We start from the raw sequence: 22,772 nt of genomic DNA, 5'->3' as shown, positions 1-22,772 counted from the left end.
ATAGTACAATTAAACGGAGCGAGTGCAGATCATCTAACGGGCAACGAGAGAGAGAGTTGACCTCCGCGGAGATAGATGACGGGCTCCGGCCGCTGCTGACGATCCATGGATCGCCGCCGGCGAGATAGGGTTTCTTCTCCTATCTGTCCGTCGACGTCGAGCAAGGAAGCAAAATACTACAAGCCCGTAGCCCGAGACGCCGATCGATCAGACACCATGTGGGCCGGCTACTTAAGGCGGTTGCCTTGTCGGGCCAGATCCATGCCCAATATTATTACACACTGCAGCGCATGTACCGCGTCGGTTTAGCCGCTTCGTCCCTGCAGACTGCCCTACCGTGCAACCACCACCACCTCCGGCGAGTGCCAGTGACGAGTGAGGATGGGTAATCTCGTCGGCAAGGCCGCGAGCGGCGTCGCCGGCATCGTCTTCGAGCCGTTCCGGTCGCTCGTCGACTGCGGGTAAGTCCTGTACGCCTCCCGCAGGCCATGCAAGATATATATATCGCTGTTTTTTTTGGTTTCTACTGAAGATTTTGTCCTTTTTTTTCCTCCCGGGAAAATTTGTTCTGGAAATGCCATGACATAATGCGTGGGTGTTCGATTTTTCATGTGCATCTCTGATGGGATTTCGCCGTGGTTATCGATCTGCTGTGTAGTGGCGTTTGCTCGGGGGGATCATGGGACGTCTCCTGCTTCATGGAGCACCTGTGCGTCGTCAGTTTGTTCAAACTGTTCATATTTCTTGTACTCTCGTTCGTCAGTAAGTTTCAGTTTTCTTTTTCCATTCCTTCTTTGAATTCATCAATGGAAGAGGCATTACCTGTGCCTTGATCTTTTCCATCCTCTCTCCACCGATGCGTCATGCGTACGCGCAGTGCTGTACGTGATGTGCAAAGTGGGGCTCAAGTGCGTGGTGAAGAGAGCCTGCAGGGCGGGCATGTCGGCCTGCTCGTGCTCCTGCCACGCGCTGCGCTTCCTCTGCCACAAGCTGCGGACCCTCAAGCGTGTGCGCGGCGGCCGCCGCGGGCGCCGGTACGACGTGGAGGAAGGAGCATGGGGCGGGTCGGGCTCCGGCTGGATCAGCTCAAGCGAGGAATGCTCATCGGAAGGCGGCGGCGACGATTGGCGCCATGGCAGAGGCAGGGCAAGAGAAGGGTGGTCACCCGCGAGGGGGAGAAGGCAAAGCAGGATGCGGGAGTCTCTGGGCCCGAGGAAACCGAGCTTCAAGAACAAGACCACCAGGAGGAGCTATCCATGACATGAGAGGAGTGGGATTGTGGTAGGCCGATGAATATGTTTCTCAAATAACTAGATGTCTCTAATGAGAGGGATTTTACCATGTTTACGAGACACGAAGGTGAGATAATATGTGTCATTTATCTGCAAGGGGCAATGTACATTAAAAAAAAGTTATAATAAGTAGCCTTGATGTAAATATGATGGTATTAGAATATCAAGTGTGTCTTTCATACACATGAAAAACAAAAAGGTATGAGAAGGTATTAGTCATGTGCGTTGATTAGTTCCGTTCGTACATATGTTTAGGTGTTTTTGATCTGTTAGGACTTACGAGAAAGGTTGGAGGTGAAGAATCTATTACGAGGGATAGCTTGCAGTGGAGGCGTGGCTGAAGGTAGGGGCGTCGGTGGAGGTTTGTGCCGGAGGAAGGTGCAGCGGAGGAAGAGATCCCTGAGGAAGGTCTCTAGCACTACCTGTGGTCGCTAGATATAGAGGTAGCAGCACGGTGTCCATTTGTCACGTCATGGAGGTCATGGAGGTTTAGTTTAGGTTTATTACGCAAATCTTCCTCATTGACCTAGGTTGGTTGCCGTTGGTTATATAAATCTTCTCATTTTATTTGTTATTTCATTCTTTGATTACATAATAATATCCCATACAACACATGCCATGTAAGTCGGTGACTAACTAGAAAGATTTTTCAAAATCCTACAAATATGATCTTTACCACATAAGTCGGACCGAAGTTTGGAAACCGACTACAACAGAGCAACCAAAGATTGAAAACCTAACCGAGAACGTAAATTTTGTCCCCACCATATAAATAATATTTTACGGTACCTTCCTATCCACTTACACGATACCTTGCAATCCACTTACGGGATACGTTGCGGTATCTTCATAGTCTGTGTGACATAATTATCAATGTGATCAATTACTTGTTAACCTTTAGTGTGTTTGTATCTCTAATACCTTTTGTGAGGTATCTTTTACAATGAAATGCCAATACCGTAAAAGGTCTTCTCTAATTATTATGTGGTATAGTGGTAAGGTTTCAAGCATTAACTAATATATCGATCGATTAAAATGTATATAATATTATGAAACGCAACGGCGTGAGTAGCTAGAAATAGATTTTCATCTCTTCGTCGGACATCCACATTTTTTAATGTCACCTAAACAGTTATTACAACATTTTACAAAAATTGATAAGATGGATTAATATGAGATATATCACTTCATAAAAACACGCATTCAATTTCTTCTTATATAAGATACAACTATTTATACATGCATCCACAGTTAGTTTGTTATTTTTATTACAGCCTCTAAAAATCGAATTTGAACATGTAAAAATCTATCTTGTCATTTCTTTTCAAATTTTTTAATCACTTTTTAGGTAAAAGGAGTGTTTTTCTAAATTTATTGGTATAATTTTTATATACATGTTCTTATCAATCTAAAAACAAAGACTAAAAAATAAAATTTAATTAAAAACTAAAATCAATTCTAAATTTTGGCTTATAAGTTTAAGCCAAAAGATGATACCCTGGATATTCAGTCGAGTCAAAATACTTTACCAACAAGTTAGATAGTCTTCAATCGTGCATTGGGGTGGTAGCAAGCAGGGGGTAGATTAGACTTGAGCCCCACGCCTGCCCTAAAAATTACAAAGAAAATTTAAAATTTATCTAAAAGATTTATATTCTATTGTTGAGTCAGTGTTAATAAATCTATGTTCCGCCCTGACCGAGAGGAATGTTAATCTAAACATTCTTGTTTGTGAAACAATTTTAATCATTCGAGTTTTTGTTTCGTGCAAATATTTTGGAGTTGAGCGCGCAGCTAAAATTTCACTTTAAGAATACGAGTAAGTGCTTTAAGCACTTGAGGTCGAGGGATTCATCCTATAGACAATTTTTCATATTAACAACCTGAGCAAGTGTTTTCGGACATGTTTGTTTCAAGTTATGATTATTATACTATAAATTATAAAAATAGTTTGAAACAAGCAATTAGATTATTGTAATAGCTTATTATGATCTAAAAACCCAGATTATTAAAAATCTAATAAGCTTCTTCAAGGGTGTCTTTTTATTCTGATTATTCAGTGACTAAATACTTACTACTTTCAACTAATCCATTACATATTTTAGTTTAAATAATCTAGCTTATATTAATTTGACTTAATAATGTAGACTACCTAAGTGGAAATAAACAGCACCTTAATCACTCGAGAAAATATCCTTAATTTGCAACAGCTTTTGCAAATTCATCGCTGATTTTTTATATAGCAGAAATGCAACAAATATGACCATTATAGTGATATTTTTGTAATTCTCTAGTGGTAGTTTTACAATGATAGTTTAATTTGTTCTTGTTTCAACCCGGTAGAGATTGAATTAGTGTTTGTACAGATATATTGATCTGTATTATCTTGTTAGTATATTTTAATGCTCCCATCGCTATTCCAATAACATGAAAAAACAAACATCCCTGAAGGATTAGCATTCATTCCTCAGTATTTTACCCATACCCTACGTTTAAGTCTATGACCCCCAGGTAGCACGGCCAACCACTACATAAATACGAGAGTATTTCATCTTTTTGGTCGAGCGTGATGAGGCAGAGATGCTGATCGAACGACTCGCACGTCGCAATCAGACGCTATATCCAACCAAACCAAAAGGAAATATACAAAGAGATCACTTCATCTAGTTGATTCACGGCAAACATGCAGAGCCAGCTCGATGTATCAAAAAAAAAAGTCAGATTAATCTCATCACGTACATGCATCAAAAAGACCAGACTGGAAACGAACGGGTATATCTTGTAGGAGTATTACATAAGTAAACCCAGCTGGTGCTTCTCAGCAGAAAGGGCAAAGACAAGAACATTCGTAATGCTAACTCCTGGCACACAACTTAGAAGAGTGAAGTTCCCTTGCCCTTCTTGTCTCCACCGATTTCGAAGTGCTTGCACCTCTGAAATCAGATTGCAACAAGGAGAGTCAGATGCTTCTAAGAAACTGAATGCTATAGAACGGAGAAAATTAGAGATGACAAAAGTATTGATGAAAAGACCTTGATCGGGTGCTGAGAGTAGTGCTTGCAGCTCTGGCACTGCAGCTTCAGAACGATCTTCTTGGTTGTCTTGGCCTGAAATACACCAAGTATTAAGCAGCCAGAGGTAAGTAAATAACACTGGGAGCTGCAGTATATCAGACCTTCTTGTGGAAAACAGGCTTTGTCTGCCCACCATATCCGGACTGCTTCCGGTCATAACGGCGCTTCCCCTGAGCAGAAAGGCTATCCTTACCCTTCTTGTACTGGGTAACCTTGTGAAGGGTGTGCTTCCTGCATTCCTTGTTCTTGCAGTAAGTCTTCTTAGTTTTCGGCACGTTCACCTATAAAACAGTAATAAAATATTCAATGCCACAAGAATATGATGACATGAAGCATAAAAAGTGCTCACTTTCTCATTTTTTGTTGAGCACTTCTCTCATGTTTTGTTTGCAATGTCAGATTAGCTAGTGTCACTATACATGAAATTGCAATACACATCGGAAATAAAAGCATCAGCTGAAAAGCTACATCGTGATCATATTTAAGAGAATGAAAAACAATTGTCTGATAAATATACACTTACATTACAGATTACACTGGTGAATTCAGGTGATTTTAAGAATGCCAAAAAGGACATGGCTAACAAAGAACTCTTAGCATTTGGGAAAGAAAATCCTAGATAAATGTAGTAAATTTGACCTCATGTTCTTTCACATAAATCAGAAACCATGCTTAACTTAAGGCTAGTCTACTAAAACAAGGGTAAAATTGTTCATAGCAGGGTAAGATCTTGAGGTATGAACAAGGTGTCCAAAACATATGAACTACTTTTTGGGATTTCCCTCTACAAACGGAACTTTTCTTCGAAAATAGCAATTGCAGAGCAGTGCTGTTACATAATAGAATGATGTTGCTTACTGAAAACTAATATCTCAGGCATGACATACTTTAGTCTTTAGGACAAATGGGGATATCCAACACCCAAAAAAATCTATATAAAGGTTAGTGTGGTAAAAATTTTGAAATGGGCTTTACTAGATCATAAATTGGTTTGTTCTAATGCGTTAACACCAACCCACACAACAGCAAAATTAAACTTAAAGTGGACAAGACTAATATGAATATATGTCCACAACCATATTTACTTTTTTGCAGTATACAGGTTAACTACCAAAATATATAGGTTTGTTCTGTGCCATAATCCAATGCTCAAAGTACACCAATAATCCACTAGTAACTTATTACAAACAGTTTTGGTAGAATTCAATTTTAAGATATACTCTTCAGGACAACAAATAGCAATAGATTTCTTCTATGTAAAGAAAGATAGTACATGTATCTTTCAATTTAAGCTTTTTGACTAAGCTCAAGTTAGAAAGTTCCATAATATAGGGACACAAAAAGCAGCAACGAGACCGTGGTCTAGCATCCTCAATTGCAAAAACAGATGAGCAATATCAAATAAGTAAAAAAAAATACTAAACAACAGAGACCATGAGCCATTCATCTTGGAAAATTGAGATACACCAATGGGCTACAGCTAAGATTAGATGCAAAATCCCCAACCCAGACATCAACCTCTATGATAAATTGAATTCACAATGCAGCTGCCCAAGGAACACCATGCTTAAGTCAGACGTAAATACATGAAATCTAGCCGCCGGCCAACAAGCAACTGGCTAACGCAGCGCAATAACCTGGCCGATTCTGATACTGCAACGCTCGAACCAACACCAGGACCAAATCTGGCAACGCAATTAGCTCGGCCCCAAGAAGCATCCATGTGCTACGACAACCGCAGCTAAAGAAATGGCGAGCAACGAGCGAAATCTATGCAGGAAACAAGGACGAGGATATGGGGAGAGGCTGACCATGGCTACCGAGTTCCTCCTCCCTCGCCGCGCTGCACTGGCGGCGGCGCGAGCTCGGTGCCGAAAACCCTAGCACTGCCGAAGCGAACGTGTCGGCGTCTTCGCCTTCGAGGGATATAGAGGAGGAATTGACAAAAGGGCCGGCCTGTTTGTGACTTGTGGGCCGTGGGCCGATCCGACGGCCCATAACGACTGCCTCGCAACAGAAAAAATGTTTTCTTTTTCTTTTTGTCCCCGCGAGAGAAATCGATGGGCTCGTGGCGCGAATCCACGTCCGTCAATGGAGATTTCCTTCCAGGGGGCAAAGCAACAAGTCAACGAGAATGGCGATGATCCTGAGCTCCTTGGCGGCGGCATGCGCCTCGAAGCTCGCGGGTCTGATCGCCGGCAGGATCGCCGCCGGTCTCGGCGTGGAGGGCGACGTCCGGAGCATGCAGCGCCGGATGGAGCGCGTGATCGGCGCTGTCGCGGAGGCGGAGCGGCACGGGGAGGGCAGCGCCGCCGCCGCGTGGCTCGAAGAGCTCAGAGACTTCCTCTACGACGCCGACGACATACTCGACCTCTGCAGGTGCCGCGGCGGCCGCCTGCTGGCCGACGGCCGGCCACGCTCCGGGGCCGGGGGGCCACTGGTGGCGCTGAATTTGCTCTCGTCCGTGCAAAGATTGCAGGCTCGGTTCGTGATCGGAGCTCAGATTAGGCGCCTCAACGGGAGGTTCGAGGAGATATGCAAGGATAGGCTGTTCTTGGGCCTCGCCGTCGATGATCCCAAGGCGGAGGACGGCGTCGCTCGCGGCGCCGGCCGGGTTCGAGCGCGTACGAGCACCCCGCTGCTGGACACCAACGTCGTGGGAAAGGAAATCAAGAGCGCGACGGACGAGCTGGTGGAGGCGATAATGCGCGACGACGGCCATGGAGAGGTGGAGGTGGTCGCCGTCGTCGGGATGGGAGGCATCGGCAAGACGACGCTCGCGCAGCGGGTGTTCAACAGCCGGAGGATCGCCGGCGGGTTCCCGGTGAGGGCGTGGCTGTGCATCTCGAGGGAGTACTCGGAGGCCGACACGGTGAAGGAGGCCATCCGGTGCTGCGGCGGCGACTACGGCCGCGCCGAGACGCTGGCGGAGCTGCATCCGATCCTTCGCTCCACCGTCTCCGGGAAGCGCTTCTTCCTCGTCCTCGACGACGTGTGGGACGCCGGCGTGTGGACGTCCTTGCTCCGCCTTCCCTTCCACGGCGCCACGGGGAGAGTCCTCATCACAACCAGGGACCAGGGAGTCGCCGCCAAAGCCGGCGCCGGCCACAGCCATCAGGTGAGGCACCTAACCGCTCACTCCGGCTGGGAACTCCTATACAGGACGGCGTGCCTCGACGCCGACGAAATCCAGAGCCTCAGAAGTGTAGGCATGGCCATCGTCGCCAAATGCGGCTTCCTCCCCATCGCCGTCAAGGTGATCGGAGGGCTCCTGATGACGAAGCGCAGGAGCAGAGCCGAGTGGGAGAGGGTTCTTGGCAGCGACGCGTGGTCCATGGCCAAGCTCCCCGAGGAGTTCAAAGGAGCAATCTTTCTGAGCTACGACGACTTGCCGTCACGCCTCAAGCAGTGCTTCCTCTACTTCTCCCTCTTCCCTGTAGACTTCGTCTACTGGCGCTGCCATATCTGCAGGCAATGGGTCGCTGAAGGTTTTGTCACTGAGTCAGGAGAATCCACCATGGAGGAGCTCGCCGAAGAGTGCTACTATGAGCTGATCACCAGGAGCATCTTGCAGCCACACCCAGGTTATCTCGCCGATCAGAGCAGGAGCACGGTGCATGATGTGTTGAGATCATTTGCTCAGCATCTGTCGAGGAGGGAGAGCGTCTGCGGGGACTTGCAGGCCGTGAATGGTTCTTCGCCGCTTGTCAAGCTCCGGCGGCTGTCACTGATGAACTTGGAAGAGGTAACGACGCCTTGCAAGGCAATCTCCGACAGCTGCAAATGTCTGAGAACTCTGTTCCTCATTAGCATCCAAAATGTTAATAGTAGATTGATGGTAAGGTTTTCCAGTCTTCGAACTTTGTTCCTCAGTGACTGTGGAATCAACAAAATTCCTGAATCGATTGGAGATCTGATGCACTTGAGATATCTAGGCTTTGAAAGTGTTAACATACAAGCATTACCGGAGAGCATCAGCCAACTTAGGAATCTGCAGTTTCTGAATGTGAAGAGGTGCATACTGCTCAATGCATTACCAAGAACACTTAGTCGCATACATAGTTTACGACGACTTGGAATTGAAGAAACACCGATAAGATTGGTACCAGAAGGAATTGGAAGGCTGCATTCCCTTGTTGATTTGCAAGGGTTCATAGTCACTAGTGCAAGCAGTAGCAGCACAATGCAGCAAGGGTGGATCTTGGCAGAGCTAGAGAGTCTCTCGCAGCTCAGATGGCTCCGTATTGATAATTTGGAAAGGGCAGCAATTGACACTGGAGCTAGCCTTGATAATAAACGATATCTGAAGAGATTAGAGTTGTCATGTACTGTAAAACCAAACAGTGATGATAACCCCTGGGATAAATTTGAGGTTGAAAAGATCGAAGCAATATTTGAGAAGCTGCTTCCTGCAAATTGTTTACAGGACCTTCTCATCAGAGGATTCTTTGGCCGAAGATTTCCAACTTGGATGGAGTCATCTTCTCTTTGCAACGTGACATGGCTAAAACTTGTAGATTGCAAGTTCTGTCCCAAATTTCCACCTTTGGGTCAACTACCCCATCTGACATTCCTTAAGATTGTACGCGCAGAATCTATTGTGTCAGTTGGCTCTGAGTTTTACGGCCAAGGAGGAGGCAGCGTATTTCCCAAACTTGAGTTCTTGTGGATTGGAAAGATGCCTAAATGGGAAGACTGGACATTGCAGATAACACAAGAGACATGCAATTCTTCAGTTCAGCTATTACCTTGTCTGCGGCAACTTGAACTGAAGGACTGCCCAAAACTCAGAGCTCTCCCTGAACAGTTGAAGCATGCCAAGAAGATGCAGAAGCTGCGCATAGAAGGAGCCCATGCCCTGAACAAGATTGAAAACTTTCCTGAACTTTCAGGCTTGCTGCGCATAAATGGAAGCCACTGTCTTGCAAGCATTTCAGACCTGTATCAGATCAAAGAGCTCTATGTAGCTGACTGCCCTGCACTACAGGTTGTGAACAATCTGAATGCGCTGAAGTGGCTGTACCTCGAAGACGAGTCGATGGAGCATGTCCCAATGTGGTTGTCGAGGCTGGCTGAGAAAGGAGAGCCGCTCAGCGAAGACGGCCTCGAGTTGGAGCTGCATTGCAGCACCGCCATGCTTGATAGGTGCCTAATGGGACATCAGGACTGGACAATCATGAAGAGGTTCACAAGTGTTGCTGCATATTGTAAAGAAGCTTACATGTGCTATTCTAGACACCCGGTTAGCTACCACACGAGCAAGAATGTCTCAGACTCAAAATAGGAATGCATCTGCTTAATTAGCTGTCACATTTTCAATTTTGATATGTAAGTTGCGGCAGTTTTAGGGGCCTGTTGGGCAGCTCTGGAATTATTTTCAGCTGTACTGGAATCGTAACACCCGTAATTTCTCATTACCCATAGTTTCTCAGTGTAATCGAGAAGCGTAGTGGCCGGTGAGGCTTATGTCGAACGGCATCCGACGAGGCTGCTGGCCACGCAAATCGACACCAGGAGGTGACCAACCGTGCGCGCGGAGGCCGACAAAGTAGAGCACCGCGTGCCGCGGTGGACACAGAGCAGCGGAGCGAAGGAGCGGCGCCGCAGAAGCGTAGGGAGGCGCAGGAGGCAGATCGGATGGCGGCTGCGGTGGCGGTGGCGGCGTCGTGCGACGGCGAGGGGCAGAGCGAAGGCAGGTAGACGAACCAAACATTTTTCGGGAAAGAAAAAGGGGAAGGCGTGGGTCTCGGAGGCTACCCTTTCTTTTCTTACGGATTGGGCCGAAACCATCCGTAAATTTGGTGGGTTACTTCTAGATGGGCTAATTCTCAAAGAAAACTTGATGGGTTACGGTCCATTAACCAGTGCTCCACCGAAATAAAGCCGTCAAATCTTTTTGGGCTTGCAATTTATTTATACCGATTTTAAGTCGGAAACAGAACATCCAACTATCCAAGATAGCCCCTTTTGATTTCAGTAACGTAATAATTTTGTGTTTACTATGGGGCGTTTGTTTCATTGTCTCGCATTACCGCATCGAGATGTCAGAGCAATCCTAATACAAACATTAGTTATGATTTCTATATCTTTTCTATCACTAAGAAACTATTACTAGACATCACTCTTACGACGTAAATATCACTAATTTACATTTGAATTCTCATCATGTCTTTGGGTATTATGTACAAACCATGTCTAATACAGACATGGTTTCATTCTCTTTTTTCATTACCTCATTTGTCACATCATATTTTACACATAAAACATCTTATTTAATTCTATAGACAATATCCTAATCACTACACTGCGAATGCCCTCAACCCACGTTTTCTAAGATCTCTATTGTCATGCCCTTAATTTTAAAGCCAACGATACCACAACTGTGTCAAGCGTTGTCAACTATTTCTTGGACACACTTTCTCACATGGCATAACTTATCTAACTTTGTTGTGTCAGGCTTAGACATCAACCAAACATTCCCATGTTACTAATGGATGATTTGATTCCATTTTGTTGGACTTGTGCTTAGGTGCAACATCTGGCTTAGTAATGGTGGTCTAGTGGAGCACTTGATCTATTGTTAGTATAAATGTATAATTGTTTATGATTCCGTATATACTCCATCCATACTTTAACACCTTTTACTTTTTGGCAAATATTTGATCATTCATCTTATTTAAATTTTTATGTGAATATTCGTAAATGTAAGTTATAATTAAAATATATTTACTAATAAATTGAACGATAACAAAATAAATAATAATTATATAAGTTTTGTGTAATAAGACATGTACAACAAAAAGTGGCTCCATTTATTAAAACAGAGTAGATGTTTCTCTCCCTCAGGGAAGAAAAAGATTCCACGTATTTCTAATGATCCCCTTTTGCTGTTGACTATTCTGAGCTAGGTCTAAACATGTAATTTCAATGGTTCGGTTAGCTCGACGAGCATGACTGCATGAGTAGCTAAGCATAGTGTGTGCTTATAATCTCGATGCTGAAATGTTCGATCTTGTCCCCCCGAGAGTCTTGAATGTTGTTGAACAAGTAGAAATAGAATTGGGCTGCAGTCTACATATGCCAAAGTGTTTAATGAGCATTCAGGACTGGACCAGCATTACTGCAGTTCTTTCATTGTTGCTGCTTCCTGCAGCGGAAGAAATGTACTGTCTGTACTATTCGACATATATACAATTAATTACAGAAGTAACTCAAAGTTATGAATGCCTCTGTGTACTAGTGAGAGCGTTTCTTTCGAAAGCTAAACCTGTCACAGACCGAAAAGCTTCGTACCAGCAGTCTTAACAGAGGAGTTCAGCTAATTAATGTAGTTAGCTCCAGAACAGAAATCATGCTTTGCAACAGTGATCAATCGACAAATACACATGCCATTAGGTTACTACTACAAGTAGAACAGTTGCCTACAGCTACAAGAAGACAAAACCACTCAACCAGCTGATCAACCCAGAACACCACCATAAGATCTTCCTAGTCTACATTCCACTGCCTACATGGCTACACCATCTACAACTACAGTGGCACCAGCACCGGGTCACAATGGCCGGCGTCGACACCGGATTTCGCCGACGGCGGCGGCCGCCGGTCAGTTGAGTTCACTGCAGCATCCGGCTGGATATGCGGGAGATGTCCGCCGGCCGGACCGGCTTGAGCAGGAAGTCCTCGGCGCCTTCTTCCAAGCATCTGGAGGTAGCAAGGAATCGCACAGCATTGTGATCATGTCAGAGATAACACCTCGCAAGAATTAGAAAAGAAAATGTCACGTTTGATCGGTGACGAGACGACGAAGTCGAGCACCTGCTGATCCTCGTGGGCACGTTCTCTGACGACATGATCACCACCGGGATCTGCTTCAGCTCCGACGATTCCTGCTTGAAGAGTTTGGTTTGTTATTTGGAAGCTTTGACATGATCGCGCGGGCAACGTGGTGACGAGCAGATCAAAGATTTGTTTGGGCCTTTTCTTTTCAGAGGCTAATTATTAATTAATTAATTAATTATGTGGTTGCGGTGATTCAGTTCGTGTTGATTAATTAATAATTACCTTGACCTTCTTGAGCAGGTCGTACCCGGTCATCTCCGGCATCCAGTAGTCCGTGATGATCATGCTCACATTTGGTTCCTGATTAAACGTTAAGATTTTCTTAGAAATGAGGGCTTGATTTAATTTGCTACAGAAAGAAACAAGAATGCAGAAGATGTATACCGACTTACCGAGCCGAGTATCTCCAGCGCCCGCTTTCCACTGTCTACGGCAGTCACTGCATGAACAAAATTACAACGCCATCAGAACTGGCAATACTGTACGGTTGTTTGTACATAACCAAACAAAGTCAAGAGAAAATCTTACTCCATTTATTAAACTTTCTGGTTCTGTTTATATTCATATAAATGATAATAAATTTAAGCATATATATATATATGTATATAATATTGTTCAATGTATGAATTTAAATAAAACAATAAATTCCTATCTTATGGGACGAAGATAGTATTAAAAAATAACTTTAGATGGAACACGTCGCCAAAAATGACGAAGGCACGTATGTGCTTACCACGGTACTTGGATCGCCGAAGCAGCGCCGTGATGATGGCGCGGTCGACGGAGCTGTCATCGACGGCCATCACGTACGGCGGCGGCGCCTCTGCCTCCTCGTCCTCATCCTCCGCCGACGCGTTGTCGTCCACCGGCACCACCTGCGCCATCACCCAGTCCTTGACAGCACTGATCCGCTCGTCCTTCTTCCCCTCCTCCCCGTCGGCCACCTTGCCACCACCTCGGCAGCACCCGCCGAGGTCGCATCCTCCGGCCACCACCACCGCCGGCACCCTCATCTCCATCAACGACGGCGGCACAGTACGTGCTCAACCTCGATCTCAACTCGAAACAAACGTAACAAAGCGACAGGTATCGAAGACGTGACACGCTCGACAGCAAACTGAAGTGTATAATATATAGCGGAGCAACAAGAGACAGACAATCAATACGAATCAGAGGGAGAGCGGAACAAGGAGGATCGGTGTCAGAGGCGTAAGGCAACCGGGGCGATTCGGGCCCAGGCGGATCACATCGGCGCGGTGAACGGATCTCTCGTACCTTGTCGGTGGACACAGAGGGTATCGATCGATACGCGAGTATCTCCCTGCGGATCGCGTACGCAGGATCGACGGATCGGCAACGGATCTGTCCGCGTACGTACAGCTAGCTGCATCGTAGAGTATCTCGCGCGCGAGAGGGGAGAGCCGCGGCACGTACGTACGGCAGGCGGCGGCAGGGAGAGATTGGGTGTCCGCGCGCCGTGCGCGATCGAGGGGGCAGCGTGGTGGGGTTCGTTCCGCTGCCGCGCGCGAGGGCAGCAGGCTGTGCTGTGCCGGGCGGGGGCGGAACGGGGGGGCATGTGGCCCGAGCAAGAGTGAATGAATGTTAATCACGGCAGCATCACGGATCCGCTTGCCGGCTGGGGCGCTCGATCTCGCCCCCACCGAATCTCGCCGTCTCGCGGACCCGCTGTCGTGCGCGTCAGCGGCAGCGGAATCGTCTCTCTCTCTCTCTCTGTTTTTTTTTTTTTTCCTTCAGACAGGGCAAACGTTGTTGGCTCGACCGACGGTTCACTGGACCTATCGTAAGCCGGTAGTGAGGTTTTATGATGGTTATAGGGATGTACCCAAAAAAAACTTGTTGATGAAGGTAATTTAACTTATCTCGGCGCGAAAAACGTAGTACTAAATTAATATATGATTAATTAATTATTAATTGTTAAAAAAATATATAATAGATTAAAATGATTTTTTAAACAACTTTCCTATAAAAATTTTTTGCAAAAAATACACCGTTTAGCAGTTTGGAAAGTGAACGCACGGAAAACGAGGGTGATAAGTTAACTTATATAAACGAACGGACACGGCCCATATCTCAGAGTCTACTCATCTCATTTGTCACACTAAATTATAACAATTTTGTAAAATGTTGCCCTCGAAAAGAATACATATTTGACTTACCATGTTATTTAAATAGTTAAACATGTCTGCTCAATAGTCAAATCTAGCAATTAATTCTCTCACTAGTAAGATTGCTATCCATGGTCCCATATAGGTAGGACCCACCAGCCGGACACGGTTCCTCTGACTTAAGTCAGAGGGACATGGATCCTTGACATGTGGGCCCCACTGCCCACGGCCCACATGTCAGCCCCTCTGACTTATCCAGTTCCCCCACCAACCATCCTCTCTTTTTCTAAATTTTAAGAGTGAGGACGAAGAATTTGTTAGAGTGCGCATTAAATTTGAAGTTGCCAAAACTAACTTGAATGGCTAAATTTAGATTTAAAAAGTTAAAATTTAGTTATTCTCTTTAAGATGCTCTTGGCTCGTTTGGCTCTGGTCGTCTTAGATTGGTTTGTTATGAATTATCGGCAGCCGAGCTAGTCTTTCAACTAGTTATTCATAATAATGGCTCGTGAACCAAACAAAATTTAGTGTATAAAGAAAAACATATCAAACAGAACTTCAGTAGGTGACTTCAACATAATAGTAAATAGTTTTCAAGAGACCCACAAGTTTACAGCAGCCATCTTAGCTCAAACTAAAATCTTAAAAAGTAGTCCTCCGTCTGCATCACCGACCAGCATCATTCTCTGCATGTGTGAACACTGATGGTCCCTATTCTTCTCCCTCAAGCAGCGTTGTCCTCCGTTGGCGAGCATATGGCCCCGACCTCCATCTTCTCATCCTGCGCGAGCGCCCCGAGCTAGCACCCTTGATCACCTGCATCCTCCGTCCTCGACCCACACCGGCTGTCGTCCTCCGCCCACCAGCACGCCCCAACCGCCGTCCCCCTCCTTCGAGCGTCGCCAGCTACCGCCCTTCGCCCTTGAGTGTCACGCCGGCTATCGCCCTCGGCCGTCTGCCAGGCCGGTCCTGAGGGTGGGGCAGACTCAGGCCTAACTTACCTGGTGCGAAAAACGTAGCAATAGATTAATACATTATTAATTAACTATTAATTATTAAAAAATATAAAATAGATTAATATGATTTTTTAAAACGACTTTTCTATAGAAAGCTTTTGCAAAATATACAACATTTAACAGTTCGGGAAGCGTGCGCGTGAAAAATAAAGGAGATGTGCGTCCGAACACGGCCTCAGAGAGACGGCCGCACCGGGCCCCAAAATTTTGGGCTCCCATATGTGATTAGCGATGATGGGTGCATAACGATTGCTATTATTTATTCACTTGTTTATTTGATTAATTCACTTATTTTTTTAGTTTTATAATTTATATATATGACTTCACCAGTACATTCTCTTTTTAAATTATAAGCTCATTCTTCAAGTCATGTCATTAAGGGAAAACAGACAATTCTTTATGACTACTAGAGAAAAAAATTCAAATACAATTGAAATTGATCGTAGTGAATGTCTTTGCATTTAGAAATATTAGAAAAAAAAATTCAAAGGGCTCTGCCAATGCTACTAGTTTTCTTATATAAATATTGATTTTTAATACACTTTAAATATTAATCGATAGCATTAGGTATAAAAAGATTATTCTTGTATGTTATATTTAGGGCCCCGTTTCCAGTTTCGTCTTGGGCAACCAAAATCTTAGGACCGGCTGGCTCTCCCCATGTGAGCATACCCCCCATTGGCAACCACTAATTAGCATGCTCCCCTCCTTTCAATATTCTGATACATCAGTGGCCTGCGAGTCAAATGAACCAGCTCAAGCCTTAAGTTGTGTGATGAGCCGAGCCAAAATAAGGTCTCGTGTAGTTTCCAAAATTTTTTTTCAAAAACATCACATCAAATTTTTGGACACCTAAATAAAGCATTAAATATAGATGAACCAAAAAACTAATTGCACAGTTACGGAAGAAATCTTGAGACAAATCTTTTGAGCCTAATTAGTTCATGATTAGCCATAAGTGCTACAGTAACCAATATGTGCTAATAACGGATTAATTAGGCTCAAAAGGTTCGTCCCACGGTTTCCAGGCTAGCTGTGAAATTCGTTTTTTCATTCGTGTCCGAAAAACCCTTCTGACATCCGGTCAAACATTTGATATGACATTTCTTCTAAAAATTTTCCCAATCTAAATACCACCTAAGTTTTTAGCTCGTCAGAATAATAAGCCAAGCCAAGCTATCCTGACTCGATATGCACCTAGTTATATGGAGTATCAACTTGTGATGCTTGGCTGCTGGCAGATTTGCTGTCAACGGGGGCGGCAGTATGTACGGAGTATATCTCTAGTGCAGCACCGGCGTCGGCAGCGTCTTCGGCTTGGTACGCCCGTATAGTACGTACGAAACACTAGAACACGAGCAAACATCTCCCTCATGCCCGTATGTGGGGCCAGCATGATCGCCTTGCGGGGATCGTCTCTGATCTGCTGCCTCCGTATCACTCAGAGGAAGAGTAGTGGATGAACAGTACGTGCGACTCTTTTTATATATAGATGAAAGGTCCAGCGTACGTATCTGGAGGTGGATTTTTAATAAATCTCACTATCGAGGAAATGCATTGCAGAGGATGTGGGTATCCTCCCTGTTGTGCTTCTACTTCACTGAGACAATGTTGTAAACAGTGGTATCATATCTAAAACACTATGACCATATAAACATACGTTGCCAATTAATCCCTTCACTTTTTTATTTATTCGATATCATTTGTCCTTTTAGAGAATTTCTCATAATTATTAATTATTTTTTGTGATTTGGTTTATTACCGAAGACACTTCAAGCTAAACTTATAATTTTGCGGGGTTAAGACTCCGGTGCATTTTACTTGTAGTAGAATTTAATCCACACCGTTGATCTATTTTTTATCGGATGGTGTGATTAAATTATACTACTAACAATATTACGTGTAGTAGAAATTTGAATGGGTAATATCGTCCTTTTTATTGTGATCTTTATTGCCAAAAACAAAATTACAAAATACTACTCTCTCCGTTTCTCTCCGTTTCATAATGTAAGATGTTTGACTTTTTTACTTGCAATGTTCATTTGTCTTATTTAAAAAATTATGAAAATATTATTTATTTTGCTTGTGACTTTCTTTATCACCCAAAGAACTTTTAAGCACGACTTGTTATTTTTTTATTTGTATTAAATTTTTGAATAAGACGAATGATCAAACGTTGCAACCAAAAAAGTTAAACATCTTACATTATAAAACGGAGGTAGTACTAATCAATTAATTAACAAACTACCAAAATATCTTTTTAAATCAACGGATTAGATTAGTTCTACTGGTAGTATAATACTACCAGTAAAATGCAGTGGAGAGGGACCCTTTGCATATTTGCAAAAAAAAAGTTAAATATTGGATGATGTTAACTCAATAAAATAAAAAAAAATGAAGAGAGAGTACAACTTCACATATATTGAAGTCTAAACTTACGTATAAGTGAGTGGCTATATGTCCGCCAGGTGATTTTTTCTTTGAATCATATGAATGTAATATAGTATAACTGTAGTGTAACTATAATTTAACTAACATGTATTTGCAAGTGGAACGAGTATATACCTAACATATAAATCTCATGCCAATAAAAAATATAGCTTAATGTTAGTTACACTAGAATTACATGTAAGTTAAATTTGTGTGATTTTGAGAGAAAAAAATCACTGGATGATTTATAACAAAACCATTATTAAAAAGATAAATACTTCCTCCGTTTTATACCGTAAGATGTTTTAGTTGTGTTTATATTTATATATTGATTAATGTGCACTATTTGTATATATGAATCTAGATAAATAAGAAAGTGTTACATTATAAAACGGGGTACTATTCAACATATAGTATGTCATGAGTTTACCTATTGTTATGTGTCAACTAATACATGCCCGTGCGTTACAACGAAATATACTGGCAGCCCATTATACATGTGTGCAAGTGGTGGTGGAGGGATGGGGAGCACACCCGGCCAATGACAATTTGGGATAACATGGTCATCGGCTGCACCCTTCAGATCTATGCCACGAAAAAGCAAAGCAAATTTGGCTGTTATGTATCCTTGTTGTCCCATGGATCTTGTGCCTCCTACTCTAGTGACGAGGACCGCCATGGCCTCGGTGGTGGCAGTGACATCTGAAAGAAACTGATGGCGATGATGATGGAGAGGGACGGGAGATGTGAAAGCACCTTGAGATCGAATTGTCAATGTCGCCTAGGGGATCGAATAGGCACCACCTAGCATTACAAAAACTTCATAGGGGAATTGGTATTGACCGTTCATTCCAGGATTACATCAGATAGCTCGCGTACCGACAAAGTTGGGCATAGAGTTGGATAGTATGACGGGTTCAAGACAATCTAATCGCTTGTAGAGAAAAATAGAAAAAAAGGAAAACTCAAAACAGTCTAACTAGGAACAGACATTCTAGCCTACACAGAAAACAATCGAACCCCTATTGAGATAAACTCATAACACACACAAATCACACAAGTATGTGATATTTAATAGATATAAATTAGATAAAGATCACCAAATAGCTCAAGAGAGAAAGTAACAAATACAAGGTAAAAAGAGAACATGAGACACAATCGTGTTTCCATAATTAACTTTAGAACCAACTATTCCTACTCCCTGTTAAGCAAACTCTTATCGAAGTTGGGGTATCTTTGAACCAGTTTTTTCTTCAAGCACATCTCTAGTGAAACCTTGGTCTCTAAGTCACCATCAAGGCCAATCGCGTGCTCCAACTTTCCTTCTCTATCACAAACTTGGATGCCATATGACTACCTTTCATTTGTCTCATTTGCTATACCAAGATCCCATCAAGGTGAAGCTCGGATTCCACTCACTTTAGCACTTCCCTTGCAGAGGTGAGGTAGAACCTTACAATATTCTTTCGGGCACACAACACACTTGATTGCTCATGTGCTTTTTCTTCATTGATTGTAACTGCTCAAGTTCTCCAACTTGAAAGACACCACTCTCTCTAATAATGCACATGCTCTAGCACACTCTTGAGATGGTGGGAGATCAACTGGCCTTCTAATCATTGCACCAAGTACACCTTCAATAAGTATTTGAGGCTCATGGACTAGCAGTTAGCTTCCTCACATTAAAGAGGGTTTGAAAGTCTTCAAACAACCCCGTAACATTGTCCTTATATTGCCCCCCAACAACTCTAACAAACCTTTTCTAGCCATTGCATAAGTCTACCAAAATTATATAGGATCGGATAGTCCAACACCATATAGGATTGTCCGACACTATGCAACTTTTGCAATGGTCGTTGACAACTAGTCATTGGTATATAGAGTCAGAGAGTATAACAACATGTAAGACTGTCGGGTCATGTGTGAGCTAGATTGTCTGTTCAACACCAGATTGCTAGGTGCATTCTTCTCCTTTGTCTGACTTCGCAATTATACAATCACTCCAAGACTTGACCAGACAATCTGGCACCACCCCAAAATATATGGCTTGGTATTTTCTGACTCCTACCAAACAAATCGCTCCAGCAAGTGCCACCTTGATTGTTGAATCAGATATCGAATAATTTTCTCATTCTAACTTCAAAGATTGTTGTTGAGGAACTTGATGATGAGTGTTTTGCAAATCTTGCTTATGAGTCTAGTGATGCCTACCAACAATATATGACACTTGGTGATCTTTTTGTTGGTCTTGTCCAAGTTGACGATAATGCACCATTGACTCTTAAAAAGATAGTTAAGTCCTCGCTTATTAAGTACCAATTGCCCTTATCAAATATACGTGGATAAGGATTCAGTGGTGCTAGTAACATGAAGGGTCATGTTAATGGATTGATGAAACTAATTATGGAATAGTCTCCTTCCTCTTAGTATGTGAATTGTTTTGCCCATCAACTTCAATTAACCCTTGTAGCTATAAGGAGAATATGATTATGCATTGCTCTTTGGGCAACTCGAATACTTATTGGGTGTTCTTGAGATGTCTTGTAAAAAGATCCCCATGCTTTGCATATCCCAAGTTGAATATATGATTGAAGTATTGGAATTGGGTGAAATTAAAAATGTCCAAGATTTGAATCAAGAGATGAGCTTAACAAGACCAAGTGAAGACCTTATACCTCTAATCATGTGATATCCATTACACCTCTATCATCTACAACCTAGTATTAACTGAATTAATATATAATGGTAGGTGATACACGTTGGGATCTCACTATATAACTATAATGCAACTCATGTATCTATAATATGACAGGCTTTAGGAGCTCAAAGCATGCTAGAATTACAATGTTCTCTTATTGCACTTGATGAATGAAATATATGGATAAAAATGACTTCTGCAATGCTTTGCAAAGGAGAGAGAGTAAGATATTGTGAATGCCATGGACTTATAGAGTTCGAAGGTAGAACTCAATGTTTTGAGAGAAGATGATGGATGGTAAGAATTCCTTTAGAGCATCACTTCTTTTATGAAGAACAAAGTTAAAGTCGTTGATATTGCTTTAAAGTACAAGCCTATACAAAGATCAAGAAATTTTTCGAAAGATGCCATTAATTACCATTGATTTCATCGCAATATATTTTTTTGTGTCATTGATAGTCAATTTCAAGAGTTAAATAGCATGTTTGATGAGATAAACACATAGCTATTTAGATTGATGGCATTATTTGGTCCAACCAATTCCTTTTTTGTTTTTGATGTTGACAGTTCAGTTAGGCTTGCTCGGTTCTATCCTCATGATTTTGATTTAGAAGAAATGAGACAACTTAGTTTTTAACTTAATCTCTATATTAGAGATGTGAGTAAAGATGAAATTTTCATAAATTTTAGAAGTCCAGCAAACCTATGTATGATGCTGTAAAGAAGGTTGTTCATTATGACCTAATTTACAAACTTCTCAAATTGGTGCTTATTCTCCTTGTTGCAACAGCTAGTACTGAAATGGTTTTGTATTCAATAGATTATATCAAAAACAAGTTATTAAGAAGCAAGATAGGACACAAAATAGTTAATTAATTTAATGCTTGGTTATAATTCTGTTTGCATGTTAAGGATGAGGAAATCATCACCCCTTTTCAAAAAAAAACAAGCATCGGAAAGTTATTATCTAAATTATAAGATTTTTGATCAATTTTCTATTTTCTATCTTTTATATATTTCATACGTGGAAACATTTGTCGACTAGTAGTTTAACGCTTTCATATGTCAATCAATTTTAGTTTATGGTGGATATTATAAACATATGAAATTATAATCAATTATTTGATATTATACATATCAAATAGTAGGCTTATGGTTATAAGAAAAAAATTCACCCCCTCCCTATTTCGAATACCCAACTTTAAGATCTTGGGCCTACCATATATCGTAGATATGATAATCTTAAATTAGAAAAATTTCGAGCATGTCAATCTGTTTTTACTCTGCCCTTTAAAATAAATATTCAACTTTTGGTGAGTTCTGGCTCACCTCTTAGCCCGTGTTGTCAACCATCATCTTGCCCTTAGTTTTTCCACTTTTTACGGGTGCTAGCCCACAACTATGACGGTGTATTGGTCTCATCAATCATTTGTCACTTATGAGAATACATCATTCATGTTGGATTGACATCCAATGGTTGTAATATATCTATGATGGACGATAATTATCACCCATTACAGATGAGTTTGAGCTCTTATAGTTCATAAGTTATAACCTGTACGTGATGTGTATAATGGGTGGAAAAATCAATTCATATGTTATAATCCATCACTGATGTAAATGGTTGGCAAAAAAAAAATTGCTTGGATGTTTTTTATCTAATACATGATGAACTAAGTTCAAGAAATATATTTTAATGCACAGACGAAATAGATAAAATATTAGAAAGTTGAAATGTTGATTAATTTAAAAATTCTTTAAGAAATGCTGATAAATTGAGGCTTTTACAACTTTTTCTTGGATGCTTGCCATGCATTGATTGATAAAGGTATGTGGATTGAGCTTAGAGGAAAAGCTTCTTGATTAGCCATGGATGACCATGCTTCGAAGTATAGCGTTGAGCATGTGGCCTATGGCACATTTTTTTATTATATATGTGTATGTGCGTGTCTTGAACTGTGGATTTAACCGCAAAAAAACAAATATACAGTGATTCAAATCCTTACTGCAGCCGTACCGCTGTTCGTCCCGGGGCGCTCGGGTCAGCTGAGCTCGCAGTGAACAGGAGTTAATAAAATCTCGCGCGCAGTAGCGTCATCTACACACCTTCGATAGTCCGCACCGCAGCGGCTGAATACACACCGTGTACGGAGCAACTGCATGCGTTTTGGTCCACCAGAAAATTCAGATAATGCATCCGCCTTCGCCTTGGCCGGCCGCTTCCGCGCCTTTTCATTCCATTCACCCGTAACATTGTACTAGTCATCCTGGGATGAACTCGGTTCAGATACTTTCCT

At 42.5% G+C, this 22,772-nt stretch overlaps 4 protein-coding genes across 4 annotated transcripts; 2 read left to right on the top strand and 2 right to left on the bottom strand.

Moving 5' to 3' along the window:
* The first annotated feature begins 381 nt into the window (after nt 1-381).
* Nucleotides 382-1,487, top strand: LOC102705090. The gene is made up of 3 exons (XM_006658458.2): nt 382-461; nt 659-762; nt 878-1,487. The coding sequence occupies exons 1-3, from the start codon at nt 382-384 to the stop codon at nt 1,258-1,260; spliced, it is 567 nt and encodes a 188-aa protein (XP_006658521.1). The 3' UTR covers nt 1,261-1,487.
* A 2,389-nt stretch (nt 1,488-3,876) lies between these two features.
* LOC102699322 (60S ribosomal protein L44) lies at nt 3,877-6,274 on the bottom strand. The gene is made up of 4 exons (XM_006657603.2): nt 6,178-6,274; nt 4,468-4,647; nt 4,325-4,399; nt 3,877-4,225 (listed from the first exon to the last, which is right to left on the bottom strand). The coding sequence occupies exons 1-4, from the start codon at nt 6,178-6,180 to the stop codon at nt 4,166-4,168; spliced, it is 318 nt and encodes a 105-aa protein (XP_006657666.1). The 5' UTR covers nt 6,181-6,274; the 3' UTR covers nt 3,877-4,165.
* Nucleotides 6,275-6,500: 226 nt separating this feature from the next.
* Nucleotides 6,501-9,650, top strand: LOC121054988 (putative disease resistance protein RGA4). The gene has a single exon (XM_040526300.1). The coding sequence runs from the start codon at nt 6,501-6,503 to the stop codon at nt 9,648-9,650; it is 3,150 nt and encodes a 1,049-aa protein (XP_040382234.1).
* A 2,032-nt stretch (nt 9,651-11,682) lies between these two features.
* Nucleotides 11,683-13,555, bottom strand: LOC102722874 (two-component response regulator ORR7-like). Its single transcript, XM_006657602.2, has 5 exons — nt 12,939-13,555; nt 12,598-12,644; nt 12,428-12,505; nt 12,182-12,252; nt 11,683-12,067 (listed from the first exon to the last, which is right to left on the bottom strand). The coding sequence occupies exons 1-5, from the start codon at nt 13,222-13,224 to the stop codon at nt 11,980-11,982; spliced, it is 570 nt and encodes a 189-aa protein (XP_006657665.2). The 5' UTR covers nt 13,225-13,555; the 3' UTR covers nt 11,683-11,979.
* Between the last annotated feature and the right edge of the window lie 9,217 nt (nt 13,556-22,772).

Source organism: Oryza brachyantha, chromosome 7, assembly GCF_000231095.2.
Source record: "Oryza brachyantha chromosome 7, ObraRS2, whole genome shotgun sequence".
NCBI lineage: Eukaryota > Viridiplantae > Streptophyta > Magnoliopsida > Poales > Poaceae > Oryza > Oryza brachyantha.
The sequence above is the reverse complement of the archived record's forward strand: the minus strand, read 5'-3'. Positions and strand labels throughout refer to the sequence as shown.